Source organism: Parasteatoda tepidariorum, chromosome 9 (genome assembly GCF_043381705.1).
Source record: "Parasteatoda tepidariorum isolate YZ-2023 chromosome 9, CAS_Ptep_4.0, whole genome shotgun sequence".
Taxonomy (NCBI): Eukaryota; Metazoa; Arthropoda; class Arachnida; order Araneae; family Theridiidae; genus Parasteatoda; species Parasteatoda tepidariorum.
Window position 1 is genome coordinate 84742724 of NC_092212.1, and position 23683 is coordinate 84766406.

General features: G+C 31.0%; 1 protein-coding gene across 3 annotated transcripts in view; it reads left to right on the forward strand.

Moving 5' to 3' along the window:
• LOC107448522 (phospholipid-transporting ATPase ABCA1) overlaps positions 1 to 18775 on the forward strand; it is a 149132-nt gene extending 130357 nt beyond the window's left edge. For all 3 annotated transcript variants that reach the window (XM_071185715.1, XM_071185714.1, XM_071185716.1), the window contains 13 exons: positions 1383 to 1498; positions 1575 to 1719; positions 1888 to 2011; positions 3933 to 4062; positions 5952 to 6072; positions 6693 to 6862; positions 8069 to 8210; positions 9503 to 9637; positions 11086 to 11189; positions 11294 to 11386; positions 11859 to 12102; positions 13474 to 13576; positions 18201 to 18775. In XM_071185715.1, coding sequence (XP_071041816.1) covers positions 1383 to 1498; positions 1575 to 1719; positions 1888 to 2011; positions 3933 to 4062; positions 5952 to 6072; positions 6693 to 6862; positions 8069 to 8210; positions 9503 to 9637; positions 11086 to 11189; positions 11294 to 11386; positions 11859 to 12102; positions 13474 to 13576; positions 18201 to 18301 — 1728 coding nt within the window. In that variant the 3' untranslated portion in view covers positions 18302 to 18775. The remainder of the gene's footprint in view (positions 1 to 1382; positions 1499 to 1574; positions 1720 to 1887; positions 2012 to 3932; positions 4063 to 5951; positions 6073 to 6692; positions 6863 to 8068; positions 8211 to 9502; positions 9638 to 11085; positions 11190 to 11293; positions 11387 to 11858; positions 12103 to 13473; positions 13577 to 18200) is intronic.
• The last annotated feature ends 4908 nt before the right edge of the window (positions 18776 to 23683 follow it).

The following is a 23683-nucleotide window of genomic DNA, read 5'->3' on the forward strand; positions in this document are numbered from 1 at the left end:
AAAGGCAAATCTTAACAAATTTTTATGATTAATTTTTTTCACATAGAAACTTTTAAGTTTACATAAAAACTTACTATAAACTGAACTATTAAAAAATGCAACTTCAAATCAAGAGTTCTTTTACGGTTGGAGAGGATAAAAAATATAGATGTTTTATCATTGTTTATCGAGGATAAAACGAGGGTATCGAGGATATAGATGTTTTATCAAGGGAAAGAAATAAGAATAGGTTGTGGTTAATTTTTGTTAACTTCTTAGTTTAGATATAATAGGCAGTAAGTGGAAAAACCCTGAAGCAACATTTGATGTTTTTATAAATTCAGACTATCTTTTAAATGAATGTATTTTATTTTAAATAAAACGTTTTATTCTTTTAGTTTTTATATTTTATTTTTTAAAAAGGAGACACTTTTACTGTCTTATTTATTTTTTACTGTCTCAATTGTAGTCATTCAACGACACAAAAAGAAGAAGAAAAAGATAGCGATGGAAGATTAGTTATTTGAATAATATAATACTGCTTTTTAGGTTTTTATACTACTCGCAGGGATTTGTTTAATTTTACATGGCAAAATACAAAATGTGGGCAAAATCGGTCAAATAGTTCCATAGAAATCGAATTATAAAAAAGTCAGATTAAAATTCCAATTTTTCAGGAACTATTCGACCAATTTTGCTCAAATTTTTTATTTTAGCCATTTAAAATTATATTCTTTAAAATGATACAAAAAAAACATTTTGCTTTACAATTCAAAAATCTTTTTTTTGACTACTATTAATTATAATTAAAAAAAATAATAAAAATTTGCTAAAATTTACTTTTGCATAGTATTTATTATCTTTTGACAAAAGAGTATTATAATTGTGTGCAAAAATTTTTCAATTCGCTGAAAAAGTTCCTGGGATATAGCGAAATATGACAAAATTAAATAAACATTAAGAGGTCCAAAATTTGGACCCCCCTTCTGACTAAACTATTGGGGCCATATCTCCAAGATTGAGGCTAGCCCATATATTTTGGGGTAAATAAAAAAAAGAGGTTTATTCAGAGAAAGTACGTTGTTGTGTCTGATTTTGTTACTTAAAATATTGTCTGCACTTATTGATTAGCATATTTGAGGTCACCCTCTCGAACCATTAAGATTGAGTTCTAGAACCTGAAGATACAAAATTTAGTAAGGGTGCTCCATTTATTTATTTTTTTCACTGTACTTCATTTAACCCTAGTTATCATGCTCATGAGTTATAACTTGTAGTTTTCAATATCCCATCAATATCATACCAGTTTTCAATATCTACTCTACTTTTTAGGCATTTTTAATTTCTTCATTAAAAATTAAATCAATTAAATTAATTATTAACTGTTTTGAAATACTTTTTAGTGCAACTACATGGTGCCATTCTTTTTATGCATCTTGATATTCTATGTATTTGGAGAAGATGCTTATGTTTCCAAAGACAACATTATTGGATTTTCACTTCTTCTGTTTTTATACGGGTGAGTCGTACTTCCTTTTTTTTGTAACCTGGCTCTTGATGAAATGTATTGAATTCAATGGTTTTTTTTTCTGCAGGTGGTCAAGTATACCCTTGATGTACCCCACCACCTATCTCTTCTCCATCCCCAGCTCAGCATTTGTCGCACTAGCTTGTCTTAATGTGTTCATCGGAATCGTCACCACACTTTCTACCTACATTCTAGAACTTTTTACAGATAAAGTAAGTCCCTCCCCCTGTAAACTCACTGATTATTAATTGTTGTTTATTAGGAAGTCCGCTAAAAGAAAGAAAAAAACTTTTTGAATTCAACTTCCAAAAAATTTTTAAAATGCTATTTTAACCAATGCATAGTAGATTGCTTCTAATGTCCTTTGATATTTGTTGTAGGAATTGCAAGATATTGCTGGGATTTTGAAGCAAGTTTATTTAATATTTCCTCACTACTGTTTGGGCCGTGGTCTTATGGACCTTTACACCAATCAACTTGCCTACGAAACCCTAGCAAGCTTTGGTAAGAACTTTCTTAATAGGTCATTTGCATTCTGATATTTTTTTAGAATTTTTTCCTCCGTATTAGCTTGAGGTTTACCTTCTTGAGCTAAGCATGGATTCCAAGATATTTATGTACTAGTTTTTCCTCCTTTAATTTTAGATCAGACTTTGTCAATAGCATTGTTTCATTTTGGTACTAGGGGGCCAAGCTATTGGTTGGCTTCAGCTAACCAACCCTGTTGATTGTTATGTATCATAAATATTTAGAACAGAAGTAATTTTCCTAAGTAATAATTTTTTAAAATAACATTTATATTGTTATAACATTATATTGTTCACACAAATTTGAGTTCACAACCATAATTTAATATTTTCGCTTACCATTGTGCATGTTCAAATCATTTCTAACAATTGTAAAATAATTGTAAAATAATAATAATTAGACACCTCTTTAAATTACTTTATCTTAAAATGTAGCACATTTAAAAAAACAATTCCATTAGATTTCCTGATGACAACCCAAAAATAATTTTATGCTGATGACAACCCAGACTTATTTTTATGCTGATGACAACCCAAAATTAATAATTTTATGCTGATGACAACCCAAACTTTTTAATATTATGCTGATGACAACCCAAAAATAATTTTATGCTGATGACAACCCAAACTTAGTTTTATGCTGATGACAACCCAAAATTAATAATTTTATGCTGATGACAACCCAAACTTATTAATATTATGCTGATGACAACCCAAAAATAATTTTATGCTGATGACAACCCACACTTATTAATTTTATGCTGATGACAACCCAAACTTATTAATTTTATGCTGATGACAACCCAAACTTATTAATATTATGCTGATGACAACCCAAACTTAGTTTTATGCTGATGACAACCCAAACTTATTAATTTTATGCTGATGATAACCCAAACTTATTAATATTATGCTGATGACAACCCAAACTTATTAATATTATGCTGATGACAACCCAAACTTAATTTTATGCTGATGACAACCCAAACTTATTAATTTTATGCTGATGACAACCCAAACTTATTAATTTTATGCTGATGACAACCCAAACTTATTAATTTTATGCTGATGACAACCCAAACTTATTAATTTTATGCTGATGACAACCCAAACTTATTAATTTTATGCTGATGACAACCCAAACTTATTAATTTTATGCTGATGACAACCCAAACTTATTAATTTTATGCTGATGACAACCCAAACTTATTAATTTTATGCTGATGACAACCCAAACTTATTAATTTTATGCTGATGACAACCCAAACTTATTAATATTATGCTGATGACAACCCAAAAATAATTTTATGCTGATGACAACCCAAACTTATTAATTTTATGCTGATGACGACCCAAACTTATTAATGTTATGCTGATGACAACCCAAACTTATTAATATTATGCTGATGACAACCCAAAAATATTTTAATGCTGATGACAACCCAAACTAAATTTTATGCTGATGACAACCCAAACTTATTAATATTATGCTGATGGCAACCCAGAAATAATTTTATGCTGATGACAACCCAAACTTATTAATATTATGCTGATGACAACCCAAAAATAATTTTATGCTGATGACAACCCAGACTTATTATATTATACAGCTATAAGTTAGAAATTATCACTGATGTTATCTTTAAAATATGTGGAAAACTGCATGTATCAGAAGTATGCATCAAATGTATAAATAGAAGTATAAATTTGGTAATGTGGACCATGCGAATCAGAAAATTTCATTTTGTTTTTCGCTCATTCCTGTTTAATGAATAAATTAATATTTGAAAAAAACTGTATTAACATCTGTTTTAAAACTAATACACTTCTAGCTTATTTCAACTGCCAAACAGCATGTGAGCTATGAAATGTTTTTTTAATATTATTTTGTTTTTTAGGTATCACTTTGTTCAGGAATCCACTGTCTTGGGATTTCTTGGGAAAAAATCTTATATACTTAGCACTTCAAGGATTTATTTATTTTTCCATCACCCTGCTCATTGAATACAAATTTTTCATCAGAAAACGGTTAGTATTATCTTATATATTTGTTTAAGTATTAAATTCTATTTCCTAATTTATAAGTTCCCTCGTTGATGCCCCGGATGTGATATGATCACGCCTACTCCAATGGATTGTCCACAGTTACTATTTATTTACTATTTGTGAGTGCATCATTGTGCTCACACTGTTGCTTTTTAGTTTCATTTACAAACAACAGGTGTGACCACACACACAACCGTGAACTTCTCTTTTGCAAATACGGTAACTAGTGGTGTCTATTCATCGAATTGTATCCCTGTTGAAATTCTGGGAGGGGAGTATTGTAGCGTAATTGTTATAACAAATTTGGAGAGCTCACAACTGTCATTTAATATTATTGCTTACCAAACGGATGGATGTATTTTAAATTCAATTTTTGCATTCATCACTTTGTGCATGAAGCTGAAAGATAGGTTCTAAATCATAATAGTAAATTAATTCAATTTGCACCAAAAAAGGATAATTGTAAAACATTACATCAGGCAACGTTTTAAATAACCTCACCATAAAATGTAATATAGAATTACATTATTCTAATAATAATAATAATAAAAACCCAAAAAACTGTTAATTTAGAACAAAATCAAAAATGTAATAATAACAGTCTAATTAATTTTAACCTTTAAGGCCTGTTTACACGGTCCAATTTCTTGAATCCGAGAAATTGGACGGATTTCTCTGTCCAAGAAATTGGATGATTCGTTGACACTATCCAAGTTCTTGAATGTCGCTGATTCGTTGAAAGAAAAACTTGCGCATGCGCATTGTTCATATTCAACATTATAAAATAATACTTACATAAGTTTAAAATTACTAAATAAATTCAAATAAAATCATAATGACACAAATAAACCTCAACAGATCAATTTATTTGGACTAAAATCTATGAAAACCCACAACAAAATGACATGATTTGCTGCCAGCTTGTTGACGTCACGAAACCTAAGACGCTGATTGGTTAAGGGAGAAAAAACTTGGATGGAAAGTAGAACATGCTCTACTATCGTCCAAGAAGTTGAACCAAGTTCTTGGATGATTGTTTACACGATCCAAGCTCAAAGCAAAACAAGTTTCCATCAATATCAATCAATCTCTGTCCAAGAAATTGGATCGTCTAAACAGGCCTTTAAATTAGGGAAACAATAACTTTATGAGTTATATCAATTTTATGCTGATGACAACCAAACCAATATGAAAATTAATGTGGGAAAACTGGATCCTTCCATTTGATTTTCCAGCCTATAAAAATGTACCGACAACAATAGAAAACTGCGACACCATCAAATCGATTTTTATATATACAGTAGGGAACCGATTATCCAGAACGATCGGGACCAACGCTATTCCGGATAACTGACTTTTCTGGTTTTCTGAATCACTATGAAAAGCCGTTTTTTTTAATTGTTAAACTCAACTAAAAAGAAAAATATTTGGAAATAATCTTAAAAAGAAGAAAAAGCGAAGAAGTAATGCACTAATGATTATTTCCAAAATGATGGTAAGGTAAACATCTTTCAAAAAAGAAAGAAAAATCCTGAAATCCTATGAGGAAAAAAATATTTTTTATTAAAAAAAATGGCGGGAAAATTTATTGAATTTCGTTCCGGTTTTTTGGTTTTCCGGTTTTCTGATTTCCGGATAACGGGTTCTGTACTGTAGTAAGAAACTAGTGGAAAAGTCATAGCTTTGCGAAACTTTTAACTCATTCCAAAACCAACTGGCATTTCTAAACCAATATAAAGCTCTGTTCATGATGAAAATAATTTCATAGAAGCTATACCATTTGTTTTTGAAATACATTGCATATAATGGGGAAGAATGTAGTTTTATTCTTTTTATACGCTAAAGTTATGATAAGGATTATTATATTTTAGAAATTTCCCCATTTTACCAACATCTTCAGAAGTAGAAGATGATGATGTTGCCTTAGAAAGATCAAAAGTACTTGGCGGACATTGCAGTAATGCCGTCCTCAGAATGGAAAGTTTGACAAAGGTATTTAATCACGTTGTAAAAAAATATTAACATTTTTATTATTAAAAAATTTTCAAACTTTTATTTTTAGAAGTTATTTTTTAGAATTTAGAATTTATTTTTAGTACTATATTATTTTTTCAAGCTATATTATTATCAAGCTATACTATTTTAAGGAAGTATAAATGCTTAAGTTCATTGAATTATTTTAGTTGTTTGTACCACATTTTTATAAAAAAAGAATATAAATAAATAAAATCTGTAGATTTTTACATATTTTTAAAATTGTAAATAAAATTTATTTTACATTGTTAATTTTAATTATCCTTTGTGAACATTCATTTATTTATTTTGTCCTAAGGATGTATAAACCTAGTCTCTTTTTTTTATATGTAATATTTATCTCTTTGTTATTTCTGAGCTTCATAATTCTATTATTTTGCTCTATAGAATTAAAGATAGCAGTACATTATTTTAGTAGTTTGTACCACATTTTTATAAATAAAATCTGTTGACTTTTACTTATTTTTAAATTTGTAAGTAAAATCTATTTTACTCCATTAATATTAATTATCCTTTGTGAAGGGGACGCCAAAAATATTTTGATTTTAGTCCATTTATTGTACTTATTTTGTCCTAAGGTATATAAGCCTGGTCAGTATCCTGCTGTGAACCAACTTTGTGTTGCGGTTCAGCCTGGTGAATGCTTTGGTTTACTCGGAATGAATGGAGCTGGTAAAACAACCACTTTTAAAATGCTCACTGGTAACACTTCCATTACATCCGGGAATGCATACATCGCTGGTCATAGGTAAAGTATCATTATTTCTTATTGAATATTGAATCTTTTTAAAATTTATTTTGAACTAAAGGTGTGAAAATTTAAGTAGGTTTACATTAAACAAGAGTAGTCACTGGCCTACGAACCAATGGCTAAAAGATATTAATAGTCTCTACTTATTTTTGTTAGAGGTACTTGTATTAGCGGAGACCACTAGCCCCCTCATATTTTATAGATTATGAAACACTTGTCCCTTCTAAGATTACAATTATTTACTCAATATTTGTGCAGTGAAATTTACAATTAAAAACGGTTGATAATTTTATTGTGTCTAAATTTTAGAGAAATTAATAAACAAATGTCTCTATTGAGTGAGTTTTAACATTTCCTTGGTAAAAACTGCTACCAAATAATCATCCTTTATTCTCTCCCGCCCCCAGTAGAGAAACTATATGTCCTTATTACTGACCGACGGAAAGATTCTTGCTTTCAAATGTCACAGCGAACGGTATATTAATTAATATGGCCCACAAAGGGCTGCCATGTCAATGGAAGAAGTACTTATTTTCAATGATTTAATTAATCTATTCAATTATTACAGCTCAATTATTTTTACAAGAGTTTTGAATTGCAACAATTTTGTCATAAAGCCTGGCAATTTCTTTAAAATCCAGATTTTTCAATACTATGAAATGCGAACTTTGAATCTTGATGAGCCTGTCATAAATATGTGATTCTTCAGTTGTAGTTGCTACCGATTTCAACACTGGTATTTTGGTTATTTAGCGGCATTATTTTTTAATACAAAATCATATTACTACCCGCACATTTTAAACTGTAATAATCGTCTTTTGCATGCTCAATTCGCTATAATTCCATCTTATTCTACGTGATCTTGTCTAATGGCAAGAATTTAAATGGATTTTAAAGCTGTTCATAAAATAGTCACTTTTACTTTTATTGCAGCAAGCTAATTTCAAATCATACATTTAAGCATTAACTCTGTAATAACCTGTCATAAATATTTAAAAATATATAACATGTTGTTAAAAGATCATTTTCCCCCCACATTTTTTATAACTACTAAAACATCTTTTAAAGGTGGTATTGGAGTAATTTTAATGTTCACTTATGCTTACTTGAAGAGAAATTAAAAAAAAAGACCTAAACTAATAATATTTATTTTAATTTTGATTCTTACTCTTAAGCTGATTTATTTTGTTCATTCCTGTTTAGCATCAAGACTGACATCGATAATGCTCGTCAGAGTATTGGTTATTGTCCACAGTTTGACGCTCTTGATTCTCATCTGACTGGTTATGAACATTTGGAATTTTATGCAAGGCTCAGAGGAATACCCGAAAAACACGTTCGAAAGGTCTGCATCTCTAAATTTTTTGTCTTTTAATAATTGTTCCATTGTACAATATTAGACTATGAAATATAGGCCGCAATAATTTACTTATAACAGTGTTCCCCAACCTTTTTATCACTGCGGACCTGTCAACGTTTGATAATTTTACCGCGGCCCACTGGGGGAGGGGGGCGTTGATTGTTTATATTTTATATTATTTTGATTTATTAATTTTAATTTAATTGAATTTAAACATGCCTTCAAAATAAAATACAGTTATACATCAAAAAATAAGTATAAATTGATTTAACATTTTAACTTACTAGAACTTTAAATCAATGAGAACCCTGAGCTTGTTTCTTTGCAATGAAACGGTTCCACCTGGGGGTAATCGAAGGCAATGATACATTACAAACGTTAAAAAAATTATTATAAGATTTTAAATATTTTTTCACCATAAATGTTACAGAAATTTTGTAATAAAAGGAAAAAATAAAATAAAAGCCCAGATTTATGGATTACTTCGAATCACTATCTTCATCATCAAGATATTTTCGTTTGTTATTCCCACATATAACGGTGCTGACAATCTGCAAATCCATATCTTTCATAAATGTTTATCACTCGAAAGAAAAACAAAAAGCATGCAAACTCGCATATGTGCAGGGGGGNGGGGGGGGGGGGATCAAGCAAGAGAAAAAAATTCTGAACCCTCTAGTGCCATCTAGCAACGAAAATAAGCATCAAATGATGTTTTTTTCCACCTACACTGGAAAATCGAGGGGTAAGTATTGAAACACGGGGCAAAGATTTTTCGCCTGCAATATTCATGTGGCCCGTAGTCTACGATGAAACTGATACTCCGCTCAAATTGTGAGAGCCCTACGCTGAGGGTTAATAATTTAAAGCTAAAAAGAATCTCACACACTGTCTTGATTTACCCTTTAAGGTTAGCTAATAGAGAGAGAAACATCCATGCCCAGAGCGGGATTCGAACCCGCAGCCTATGGCTTCGCAGTCAGGCACGCTAACCGCTCGGCCACCTGGCCGGTGGTTAGCGTGTTCTCTCTCTTTGTGCTGTCCTCTGTTGTGTGTGTATGATGTGTGAAAAACGGGTTTGTGGCAGTGTGGTGTGGGCAATGTTGCTCGCCTCTATGACTTTGGTTCACAGGTGCCCACTGGGTAACGCGAAATGAGCAACAGTTCTGGCATAGTATAGGCAAAGATTCAAATTCAGTGCCTGCCATTGGAAGGGAAAAAAAAAGGTTAGCTAATAACTTTTAACTCCTCGAAATAACATATTCTTGATGTTCCAGGTCGCTGTGTGGGGCATTAGAAAATTAGGCCTCCTTGCTCACGGTCATCGATGTGCTGGCACATATTCCGGAGGCAACAAGAGGAAACTGTCCACTGCTATAGCTCTAGTAGGAAATCCATCTGTTGTGTTTTTGGTATGAATTTTATCTTATTCTTATATTTCTTTTACATGTTTTACTTGTCTATGTTTAGGGATACTAAAGGAATGTTTAAATGTGTACTGGAGTCAGATTCTACTATCGCTGTTTTCTATGTTACTCTCTGCAGAATTTTATGAGATACTATTGTCTAAAACTGGAAAAATTTGCGACTGGTCAGTGGCCAGTAGTCGTATTTTTAATAGTAGGCATTTTTAAAAAACAAGTATGGCTGGGATAGCCTTACTAGTGGTATGTAAGGTGTTGGGCCTGTGTCCGATCCCTGCCAGCCGAAGACTCTCTGTGTAGTAAATGGTGACTGGTACACATTAAATCTGTCTGGTAACAAAGTCCTCCATGTTCCCATAACAAATTATATCTCTGGCTTACCTTATTGGTTTGTATTGAATTAACTTTGAATGGAGAGGAGGAACTAATTTCACTTTCTAATAATCGAGATTTAATTTTAAAATATTCAGAAGAATCAATTAATTTATTTTGGATTGGCATTAAATGTCCCATCATATCCAAAAAAAGGCTTAAAAAAATTATTAAAATTTTTTACATCTTATTTGTGTGAATTCGGATTTTTAGTATTAACCAACATAAGAAGGAAAAAAAATCGAGACTGTTAAATGTAAAAGACGATATGAGAGTAGCATTTTCATTTTTACAACCAACTATAAATGAAATTATCAAAAAACATCAAAATCAAATTTCTCATTAAAAGTATTCTTATTATTAACTTGTAATTAATCTCTTAATGGTACTGTTGTTTTTGTAGTACATATTTTATTTTACATTCAAAATTACTATCATAAATATTTTAGGCAGTGCATTATGGTAAGTAAGCAACTTGTAAACTTATTTTTTTCTTTGTGCATCGCAACAGAAAAAAGGGTGAGAATCACCAAGATGCTTAGCGTTTTTAAGTGCTTAAATGTGCTAATTTTTTATTTACGTTTAAAAGCTATTAAAGGTGCTTTTTTTATCCGGAGTTTATAAACAGTGCCTAATTTTCTATCTTTTAAAAGAGAATTTTTCTTTGAGGTGTCAATTATCGTTCTAAATTACAAAAAATTTGTGATTTTCACAATATTTATCAAAAATACTGCAATATTTATCAAAAACTTTTTATTTTATCATTATGTAAAGTTTTGGAAATGTTTCTGAATTTTATTGATTTTTATATTCATAAATTAGGAACTTTAAATGATAGGAAAAAAATTATTACTGCACAGATCCTAATTATAATTTTTTTTTCTTGTGGAAAGTGATTAAAAATATTTTTTTAGTGCTTAAAAGGTGCTTATTGTTTGCTGAAAAATCTGGCTACGCACCCTGATCTCTGAGTTAGAGATTTAAGATCCATTCTCAATGATGTATCATTTAAATTGAGACTCATAATAATTAATTTTGACTATATATGTTATATTTAATTTTAGGACGAACCAACCACAGGAATGGATCCAAAAGCTAGAAGGTTCCTTTGGAATTGCATCATAGATATTGTAAAGGAAGGTCGTTCTGTTATCCTTACATCCCACAGGTATTTATATTGCTCAAATCAGGTTAATAAACTGTCACTGTATTTTCCATATGAATATTTGAACAATTTTTGATTTATGAAAAAATTTATTTTTTACCTTATAGTATGGAGGAATGTGAGGCCTTATGTACACGTTTGGCTATCATGGTCAACGGGCAGTTCCGTTGTCTAGGGAGTATTCAGCACCTAAAAAATAAGTAAGTAAAATATAGTGATGAAAATTAAAGTAGTAATAAGATACTTTTGTGTTTTTATTTTCTCAAATCATCTTCGTATGCTTTGACCCCGATTTAAGGAAATGAATTTCGCAAATAAATGAATTTTTCTCTTTCCTCTAACAAAATAAGAAACATGCCTATTTGATGAAGTAAGTGTGCATTTAAGTTGAATGCTTGTTGAATGAGTTAAGTTGAATGAATGTTGTTAAGTTGAAATGCTTGATCAAACTATGAAAAGTAAAAAATGTAAAACACAAGTACTTCTTTCATTTTCTCCACTCCAGTAAAGTAGATTCCAGTAAAGTTTAAGTAAACCCAGGTTCTAACTTAGAATATAAAATGTGAAATGATTCTTTTCTTGTCTAGACAATTAATTAAATTAACTTCTAAACTGTGACATAAGTTACTATACTGTTAGGTACACAATTTATGAACTAATGTTTGTTAACAGGTATGGTCATGGTTATACTTTGACATTAAGAGTGACCAACTCCTTGACAGCGATGGAGGAAGTGAGGAGGTTTATGGAGAATACATTTGGAAGTGCTGCATCTTTACAAGAGCAGCATCTCAACCAGATGGAGTATCAGTTGGCACCTTCGCTCTCATTAGCAATGGTTTTCCAAGAGTTGGAAAGAGCACGCCAAATGCTGAGTATAGAAGACTACTCAGTCTCTCAAACTACTCTAGATCAAGTAAGCTTCTTTTTATTCTGGGTTGGTGTTTGTGCTTATTTTATTTTATATTATAACCGTTGTTGAACAGCCAACCCAATTTTTGGGTTAACTCCGTAGTCTTGTAATTTTGAACCCAATCCAGAAGACAAGGAAACTCTTGGAATTGGGAGAAATTTGCCTTCGTGGAGGACTTTCTGATGGAACTAACCCGCATTTGCGTTACATGGAGAGAAAAACCTCCCACGGTTAGCCTAACGGCAAGGGAACTCTAACCCGTGATCCGCCTACTACTAAGGATACTTCATGTCAGCACTGTGATTGGTGCGAGCCGGATCCGGATTGACCAGCCATTGCTAGGATTCAAACCCGGTTCACTTCATTTGAAGGCCAATGCTCTATCCCCTGAGCCATCACAGCTCATGCAAACTTTTTGACAGTTGAACCCAATCCAAAAGACAAAGGAACTCCTGGATCAAGTATTGGAAAAAATTTGCCTTCGTGGTGATTTTTTTGATGGAACTTACCCACATTTGTGGTACATGGCGAGGAAGATCACGAAAACCTCCTACAGTTAGCCTGATGACAAAGGGACTGTAACCCATGATCCATCTACCACTGAGGATATTTCATGTCAGCATTGTGGTCGATGCAAGCCGGATGCGGAATTCGTATCAATCAGCCGTACCCTGGATTTTGACCCGGTTCTATCCACTGAGCTACCAGAACTCACTGTATTGATTTAAACTATTTCTGATTAAGACGTTTAANTTCACTTCATTAGAAGGCCAATGCTTTATCCCCTGAGCCATCACAGCTCATGCAAACTTTTTGACAGTTGAACCCAATCCAAAAGACAAAGGAACTCCTGGATCAAGTATTGGAAAAAATTTGCCTTCGTGGTGATTTTTTTGATGGAACTTACCCACATTTGTGGTACATGGCGAGGAAGATCACGAAAACCTCCCACAGTTAGCCTGATGACAAAGGGACTGTAACCCATGATCCGTCTACCACTGAGGATATTTCATGTCAGCATTGTGGTCGATGCAAGCCGGATGCGGAATTCGTATCAATCAGCCGTAGCCTGGATTTCAACACGGTTCGCCTCATTGGAAGGCGAACGCTCTATCGATTGAGCTACCAGAACTCACTGTATTGATTTAAACTGTTTCTGATTAAGACGTTTAACATTTTATGCAAAAAGAAGGAAATTCATCTTGTATATATATATATGTGTGTGTGAATAATATGTTTAGCTCATAGCTGTTAGTACTACTCAATGAAAATCTCTTAAAATATGCCTGCTGTGTTTTGTTGTAAATTGCGTATGTATTATAAATTATTGCTTATGTACTATTATTTTCATCTATCAATACTGTTCCTTTACAGGTGTTTATCAGCTTTGCAAAAATGCAGGCAGATGTAACAGAAGGAGTTCCTACAGAAAGTATAGCTCATCAAATTGTAAGAAACAAAAGAGGCAAGAAAAAAGGTAAACATTTTTTTCAAAAATAAACGATTGCTGTTCAGAGCTTTCTTCCCCCCATATATTCAAGTATATGTATGAATTGTCTGAGTTTCATATAATGCTGTCTGACATTTACATTTGTTATGCATCTTAATACAATAAGAGTATTCCCTATAAATTTTAGGATACTTGAATATTTTTTGTTTTCAGTAGAGGGCTGTCAGTTTCTTCCTTCCTTCCAGAAAGAACAATCAAATCAAATGAAAACCAAACTCCTGTAATGAACTACTGAATGCAAATAAAAGTGTGAAAGTCTTCCAAAACTTAAGGATTTATTTTAAAGTATTTCCATCGATTGTAGCTATCTGAAATAATAAATTAATTATATATTCAGTGCAGTCTATTAAAAAAGTTTTTTTTGAAATGGTTTATGATAGATAAGTACACAAATTGTGATGATGTAATTTTTTTTGAAATGAGAATGATGTATCTAGCAATTTTGTCTGCTTTAAGGTTAAATTAATGTAGTGTGTCTGCCACAACAAAAATACAATTCCAATTCACTATCCATTTTGGAAGCCTGCTTAAATTAAGGTACAAATAATCGAAAGAGATTATATCGAGTTATTTTTGAATTTTAAATGTATATCGCCTAAAATTATAGCATAGCATCTATTTTTTATTGTTATTTTTTAATTTGATTTTCTGTAGATGAGCCCTGGCCAAATGTTTTATCATATGATGTCACAGAAAATAGCTCTAGATTTTTGTCTGTTGTGCATACATAAAAGATGTATAGTGGGATATTTTAGCCTTTAAAAAAATTCTCAGTTATACTTTACTTATAAATTGTAGGAAAGTTATTTAAACCTGAAAAATCTTATAATAAAAAATACTGAAAAAAAAAGCTCTCAATTTCCACAAGTTTGACGGCTATTGCCTCAGTCACCTTGCTCTTGGACTAGTCTTGTGTGCATAGTTTTTAGCAAAACAGCTGTATTACCCATATACTATTTAACTAAAAACTAAACTCAGTGACGTGACAGCCCATGTTGGGCCATGTTACTTTCCTATCTCAGTTTTCATGACCTTAGGCTCTGGGGTGCAATGTTTTATTACGATGTTCCAATTTGGTGGTCAGCTGAAAGCAGAACCCCCAGTGTTTAGTCCCCAAGCATGCTTGGTACTAATTTCATCGACCCACCGAAAGACTGAGGATCGAATCCAGGACCCGTGGCACAAGAATTCGAAGTGCTACCACTCAGCCACCGGGCCGATATCCTATTTAAGTGCACATAATGTAAGGATGCACCATCATAAGGATTTCATATTATTTTTTAAGAAATTAATGAAATTGTCAATTTCTTTTTTCATACTTGTTCCAAAGTCTTTCCAATGGATCAGAGCCTTCATATCTAATGGTATGTCACCTCGTTTTAATGAATTGATTGCGTTGTGTGCTTTATTTTTGGTTTGTGACAGATTTATTGTGTGCTTCATTGTTGTTTCATCTTACGACGGATTTATTATGTTGTTCTTTGCTAAGTTGATAAGGTTATATGTGTTCTGCTTTGTTGCTGTCATTTTTTTATTTGTTTTATTTAAAAAGTCATAATGTAGTGTTTCAAAAAAAGCTGCCCTTTTTATGTATATTTTGAGGTTCTAATAAAAATTTTACGAATAATTGTGAATTAACTGAAATCATTGAGGCATAGTAAGATAAAATACGTAAAGTATCTCCGCACTTTATCCAAAAGTATCTGCAAGCTCATAATATTTTTCGGTAATGGAATAATTTTCTTAAATATATGAAAACAGTTAACTATTTAGAAGTTTTAATTTATTCTCGAAAAAAATATCTATATACACATGCGCATCAACATTAAAAACATTAGAGAAAGATTAATATTTATAGTTATGCATAAATAGGAAATTTAAGAACTTCATTCGTATAAAGTAATATTAGTTAGTTCGCTCCAAACGAAATTTCATTAAAAGATTTAATTCTGTCTCCGCAATCGTTTATTCTTGTTGTAAAGAAAAAATAGTTGCTTCGAGTCGTAAAAAACTAGCCGATTGTATGCTCAACCTCTAACTGTGGGATTGCTGATCTTTGGGCTAAAGTGGCAGTTGTATCTTTTTTTCGGAGGGGGAAGCAGCATGCATGCAATTAAACAGTGACTTTCTTCTACCTTGCCTAAATCATGATTACCTCGTCTGCTTTGTATTTTCTCCCCCCCCCCCTCACTGCAGACTTCTTTTCCTTCCACGCATGTATACAATAAATATTATAAAGTATCTGCAAAATTGGAAAATCAGCACCAATGTATCCACCCACGACCGTGCGTGCATGCGTCTATATTATCTAACTATGCTTAGAGTATCGCTTTATTTGTTTGATGAAGTTCAAAGACAGTCTTTTGAACTTATATTTTCAAAATTACTTGAAAAGAACAAAGCAATAAGTGCAGTTTTTACTAAAAAGGTAGTTTTAATTGACTTAAATATCAAACTTCAGCTATTTAAAGATATTTTACAGCTAATCATTACTAATACATTTAGTTTTTGAAGCCTTTAGAATTCACTTTTAATTAATATTCTTCGAAAATGGCTTAATTGACATTCTTGGAACTACATGTTCTAGAATCATCAGTTTAAATTATTTGTGAAATTCTTGATGAAAATAAGGTAAAATACAAAAATCAAATTACCTTGATTAATATTTATTCATTATGGCAAATCACTATTAAATAATCTGTATCAAAAACATCAAAGCCTGTTATATTACTCAAGGCAGCTTGAAACATGTTCTGCTTGAAACATTTATTTTGTAGGTAATTTAATTATTTTATGACATACATCACAGTTTAATATTTTTTACGAACCTATCAATGTTCAACTATGTAACCTTGTAAATTCGAACCCTACCCCAAAGACCAGGGAACTCCTAAATCAAGTAGTAGGACAAACTAGCCTCCGTGGGTGTTTTTTTTTTGGGGGGGGGGGAACTAACCTGCTCTCACATTGCATGCAGAGGAAAACAATAAAAACCTCCCATGGTCAGCTAAAAGTCAAGGAGAATCTAATTCAAGATCTATCTACCACTAGGGTATTTTATGTCAGCACTGAGAGTATCGTATCAATCTGGGATCCTTTTGCTTCAAACATGAGCCGCCTCATAAGGATCTGTGTCACTTTATCCCCTTAGCCACCATGACTCAAGCACATTCTGCTTTACTGTGTTCTTGGTAAAACTATCTCTGCTAGCAATTAATTTATCTGTGTTAGAATATTTTGCTTGTGTTAGTTGTGTTTAGCAAATCTTGTTCTGTTTAATTTTATCACATGAATGTCCTTAAATATTTTAGTTATAATTATTATAATATGTATTTTTATATACGTATTGATAGTAACAATTTTAGTCTAAATTCTCGGTCCATAGTGGCTGTAATTTCATTGTAGGAGTGAAATATTATGGCTGTTTTCAATAAATCTTAATTTGGATATGATGTATCGATATTTATCCCAGAAAAATTAATGAAATTGCTTAGGGAAAAAAATTATTATGTAAAGCTTAAATTGAACATGACCACATTCTAAAATTATAAAAATAAAGAAATTTATTCTGTTATCGTCAAAAATTTCTGTTAAGATAGATATTCAACGATTCGGGACTGGGAGACTGAAGCCTCCGGTCCAATCACAAAAAATTCGAAATTAAAAGTTAATTAATTGTTCCCAATGGACAGTTAGGAGCATGGGAAGAGATCCATGTTTGGCGATTTATCGAAAGATAACATAGCCAAAACTGAAGCCTACCGCCCATAATCAATATTAAATTTGAAAATAATTTGGCCAATCGTGAAAAAGGCTGTGAGAATTAGAATAACCATGTGACTGAAACATTTTTGTAGTAAGAAATAAAGAGTTATAAATAGATTTTTGTTTTTGATTTAGTTATTGAGTCTTTCATTAGTATTGAAATAAAAAGTTAGTCTTTACATTGATTGTTAAGAAGAGATCATATATTCGCTTTTTATAAAATGTCATAAATATCAAATAATTGGGGGTTTTTTTCCTTTCTTTTTTTTATGTAATCGTCGTCTAACAGCTGACCCAATTTTTTAGGGTTTACAACTAACTACTAATGTTCAATTCCATAGCCTTGTAATTTTGAATCCAATCCAGAAGACAAGGGAACTCCTGGATTGGGGGAAAATTGCCTTTGGAGGACTTCTTGATTGAACTAACCCACATTTACGTTACATTGAGAGGAAAACCTCCGACGGTTAGCCAAGGGGAGTCTTACCCATGATCCGTCTACCACTGAGGATATCTTATGACAACACTGTGGTCGGTGTGAGCCGGATGCGGAATTCGTATTGACCAGCCATTGCTGGGAATTGAACCCTGTTCACCTCATTGAAAAGCGAACGCTGCATCTCCTGAGCCATCACGGCTCAAATAATTGGTTTAATTTATGTAATTAAAATTCGATTAAGAATGATTAAAAAAAATAAGCTTAAGAAATAAATAAAAAATGTAAAAGCTAGGAAATATGTAATGTGTATAGTGTAATCACAGTATTTATCTGCATGTATTATATTATATATTATTTCTATTCATGTATATAATATTTTAATTTCAGGTGTGAGTGAAAACGGTGCAGCGGTCCTGGGCGACATAGAGTTGCTGGTCCAACACACATATGCGTCCAGTAACACAAATTCACCTGCACACATGGTTTGAAGTACATCTCTCTCACTTTACGAGAAACCTGCCAAAACACTATAAACAAAAAAAAAAGCTCATTTCGTCTTCATGAACATTTTATACATAAAGACAATTGAAGCAGCTGAAGCAAAGGAAAAATCAAAGTTGCAGCTTTTTACGTTCTGCAGCCTTGTTGTACAGAAGTCGAGAAGTGATCGAAAACGGTTTTTAATTTTAATTCAGGACGTGTCGTCATTTGATGCAGTAATTTCGGTATTTTTTTTAATTTATTATTATTAATAGCTGTGATATGTGTTGTTTCATGTTCTGTGTATTTGTGCATAATTCTTTACATAACTTGCGTTTTTTTTATGATCATTGACTATGCACGAAAATGTATTGTTGTAGGTTTGTAAAATATGACATGAAGCCTTACTGGATTTCTTTTTTTCATTATAGATTCTAATTTTGTAATTAAGTTTATTAACAGTGTATTAAGTAAGTTAGAAACTCAAAATCGAAATAAGTGTAATGTGTGTGTAAATTATGAACAGTCTGTCTCTTTTTCTTTTTTTTTTGTATATATTCAACATTATTTTAATTGCACAGTAACTCTTTTTTTTTTCATAATACACATTGTTTTAATGGCAAAGTTCCTTTCTTTTTCAAAACTCTTCAGGGCTCTTCATACATAAATAAAATATTTTTTTGTAGTTTAATACTCTCCAAATTCATTTGTTTTAATCCGTTATGTGATGTTCATTATTATTTCAAAGTCTAATTATATAAATTAAACTTTGTTCCAAATAAACTTATGGAGATAATATTTCACAGTATGCATTTGAATTACAGAATTAAAAAGAATTCTGAAACAAGTTATGTTTTTTTCTTTTCATCTTTAACCAAAGCAAATTGGGAAATTTACTTTATAGGTGGCTAATATTTACCTTTTTACTAATTTTACTTTTATAGCATTGCTTTTTTAAGTTAAACAAACAATGTAATGGATTTATCAATGGAAATCTGTTAATTTCTATTAAATGCTTTTTAATTAAGAAAATTTTTCTTATCAAATTAACAATATATTTAAATTTTTGTGTCTGAAATACTAGAAAAACCGTACAAGGTTTATAATTAATTGCAGTTTATTTATTTGCATTAATATAATTATATATTTAAACTTAATATTTTAACATGTGTCTGCATGCTCAATTTTTTTATCACATATCATATATTAAGTTAGAAAATTTTTCTAAAGATGACCTTGTTTTGACTTTCCTCCAAAAAAAAAATGAATACACCAAAGTAATGATGTCATTTCTGGTTATAGTTGTCAACTAGGTGGTTGACTAACCAAATTTGAATTTTAAAGAAAAATCTGTGATTTACACCAAAGATCGTATTTAACCAGATTTATCATTATATTAAAAATCTGGCTATTCAAAATATCATATATATAATAATACCAAATAACATATCCAAAATCCTTTGTTGTTTCAATAACTGTTGTTGACATTTTTCATTTTGACAAAAAATAGATAAATCTAAATTGTACATAAGAATTTTTTTTCCCTTTGTTGTTTTTAAACGCTATAACAAGACGCACCTTATGTTCCAAAGTATTAATTATGTTAAAATATGGTTTTAAATTTTCATTCTACTATCAAATTTTGTTAAAAAAGAAAAGTTAAAATAAAATTTACACTGAATTATTTAAAAATACAAAGCCTCATTAAGCTATTTTTTCCTTGTATAATAAAAACGAATAATTTCTATGAATATTGCTCTGCAATTCCATAACACACTTAATGTATCTTTGTTTTAAAAAAAATACAATACCAAACTCTTAACATTGTCATTGTTTTAGCTATCGATGCTAGTCGCCAAAAAATGTCTACAACTGTTACTATGTACAATTTTCAAGCAGCGTTTTTAGTTTGACAAGACAAGAAATATAATACTTAACTTACGTTGTCATACGATCTCAAACTAATCATATCCGAGTGCAAAGAAATCACAACAAATTTTATGTTTCTATAGTAATCTGTGAATAAAATTCCAAAAAAAAAATTTTTTTTTCCTCCAAGCATCTATTGGGATTGTATTTTAACACAGCTGTATATTGTGCATATTATTTTTTAAAAAGTTCTGTTGTGGTACTGTGATATTATATCGGTGAGCAAAATAATTTTCTTTTTCTTATGTTAAGCTGCATTTTCTTTTTTTGCATCTGCTACTAACCTGAGAGACAGTATCATAAAATGTCTATAATTTTAATATTTTTTTGTTATAATTTGCAGGTTAAAATAAAATAATTGCCATTGTATTGTTGGTCTGCTGCAAAGTTTTGAATACTGAAACACGTCAGATTCAAAACCATTTTAATAGATAACAGGCAAAATTATAAGTGGTCCACTGATCTGAGACCACTAAAACAGAATTTAGACTACTAGAAATTACCCAACAGGACTGGTGAACAATAATTTCAAATGAACACACATATCCTTAAAAAAATTTACTATTGTTGCCAAAATTGTATAAACAATTTTAATTTTTAATAAAAAATCTGAGCAAAAAGACTTTCTACAGACCAGTATTATTTTTGGCCTACTAATTGCAATTGATAGTTAAAAACATAAATCATAGCTGCCAATGCTACTGGATTTTCCAGTAGACTATTGGATATCGCCAGTTTCTACTGATTTACTGAATTTGATTAAAATTCTACTGGTTTTTGTACATTATAGAAAATTCCCTAAAATTGAGTAAGTTTCCTAAAAAAATCCCTATTGAAGTAGAATTTTTTGCTATCTTTGATGAATTAAATGCCTATTAATATTCAAAATTATGGATAAATTCATAATACATAACATTTCAAGCATGTTTAATCTTAAACATAACTGGAAAATATTGCAGTTTTTCTATTTTGATGACTATAAAAGTCCCTAAAATTCCCCGTGTCTAAAATATTTAGTACATTATGCAACAATTATCTTGAAATTTATATTATTTCGTACAAATTTTTCTGGATATTTTTCTATCCATGTTGGCAAGTATGCAACTCACACCAGTATTAGTTCAAGCATAATTATTATAACAATTAAAGATTATATTATGGCTTAATATTCGCAACAGTATCACTTCAGATTATTATACACACCAGTGAACTTCAGACTTAATACTTAACAGCAATTAAATTAACAAATATAATTTTAAATTGCTCTAGACTCATCTTTTCCCCCTCCACATTTAAGACTATCAATGTTTAACACAGTAACCCTATTATTTTGAAGCCAACCCAGAAGATAAGGAAAATCCTGGATCAAACATTAGAACTTTGTTAAAGATCGTTTGAATAATATCTAACTTTTGCATTACATGGAGAGGAAAACCTTCCATGGTTAGCTTGAGTACAACCCATTATCCATCTGCCATATTTATCTTATTGATCAGCCACCAGGATTTGAACCTAGGTCATCTCTTTGGGTTATATGGCATTCAGTTCACAGCATTTAGATCAGCTGACCAATAGCAATTTCTTTTTCTGCCTGCATATTTTTAAAAAAAATATTAAAATGACCAAAATTTTTTGTGCTGCTATCACTCAGGACTATAACTGCCCAGTTCTCTTGAAGACCTGGTTGTATATTTGTAAATTGTTTTATGTGAATATTTTTTTTGATTGATTGATTGATGTGACTCAAGAAATGGAAATTCAAATCTAGCAATTAGACTCAGGGTTCCTAGACTTAAAAAAAAAATAAAAAAAATTTCTTTATTACATGTGATGCACATATTCATCTTTGTCCTTTGTCTGAATACAAATTTTTATTATGTCATTATTAAATGACGTTCTTTGGTAACTATCTTGTCATGTTAAAAGTTAAGATAGTGAATAGCATTGTCGTCTTGTTTGTAAATAGCATTTTACTTACTTTTTTTTACCCCATAAATTGTTACTTAAAAATACTTCTTCAATTACAGTTTTCTACGTAAAAGATATGGGTAATCCATATATACTAGAATAGGGCGAGCCTTGAATTATTTTTAAAAGTGTGCATATTAATGTGCCACTTTCTATAAAAATATATTTAAATTATTTTTAAATCTAACACAATGTATTTAATTTTATAACTGTCTTTCAACAGCCGACCCAATTTTGGGTTTACGACTACTAATGTTCAACTCCGTAGCCTTGTAATTTTGAACCAATCCAGAAGACATGGAAACTCCTAGATCAGTACCCCCAGAGGAGAACGTGGAGGACTAAGTGACTAGACAGATTTAACGTGCATCAGTAACCATTTACTACACGGGGAGTCTTTGTGGCTGACTGGTATCGAACCCATGCCCACTTGGACATGGGCCCAGTGCCCGACCAACTAGACTATCCCAGCCCTTAACACAATTTATTAAAAAAAAAATTCATTAATCTAAAAATCTTCTTAAATAAGTTCTTTTACTTGCCATAGGCTAGCAGTTCCCAAAATGAAATCCACTTAACTTTAGGGTTCTGTGAACCTTTCCATTTAAAATAACTACATTCAACAATACGTTTCTCTGATAATCATCATTTTCATTATTGTGTCTAAAACCATAATTCAGTTTATAGATACACCAAAATGAAATTCTAAACTAGACTAGGTGCCGCAGCAGATCTGTGAATTCAACTGTCAAGACAAGTATTGATAAAATTTTACGCAAAAAAAATCCATAAGTTTTTCCATTAAATATTTACAAAATAAGAAAGTCTTTTCTTGTTTAATTCGTTCTCTGTCTGAAGTCTCTGTCAAATTAAAAGAACGATCAATTAAGATTCCATAGCCCCTAAAAATTGGGAACCGCTGCTCTAGGCGATTAAAAAATCTATTCTAGTTTTTTTTTTAAAAAGTTTATTCAATTTCGTTTACTTTTTCTAAAAGATATAGGTAATACCTATATAACATAGCATGAATACCTATATAATTACAATGCTTTATGTCAAAGGTATAGGTGATTCATTTTACATTAAATCATGTTATAATGTAAATTTGACAGAAGTTAAACACCTTATTACTTATAATTTGTTATACGAAATAATATATCATGTAACATAAGAATGTGTATAATAAGATGCATTTAATTACGGTTATTAATATGCTGATTATTTGCTATTTAATTATTTATCTGAGGTAAATATTCCCCTTTTCTCACAATGCTATTCATTATCTATCTCTCTAACTTTTACTTATGTCTTAAAGTATTATAACGCAAGTTTTGTATAAGTAGTCTATTTTTAAAGACAAAGAAAAAAAAGTTGTACATTTGCTATTTTTAGGAAATTAATTAATGAATGTATGTTACTATCCCTACGCATTTAAGCAAGGGTATTGGACCAAGTTTTTTCTCTCTTCTACCTTTCCAATTTATATATATATA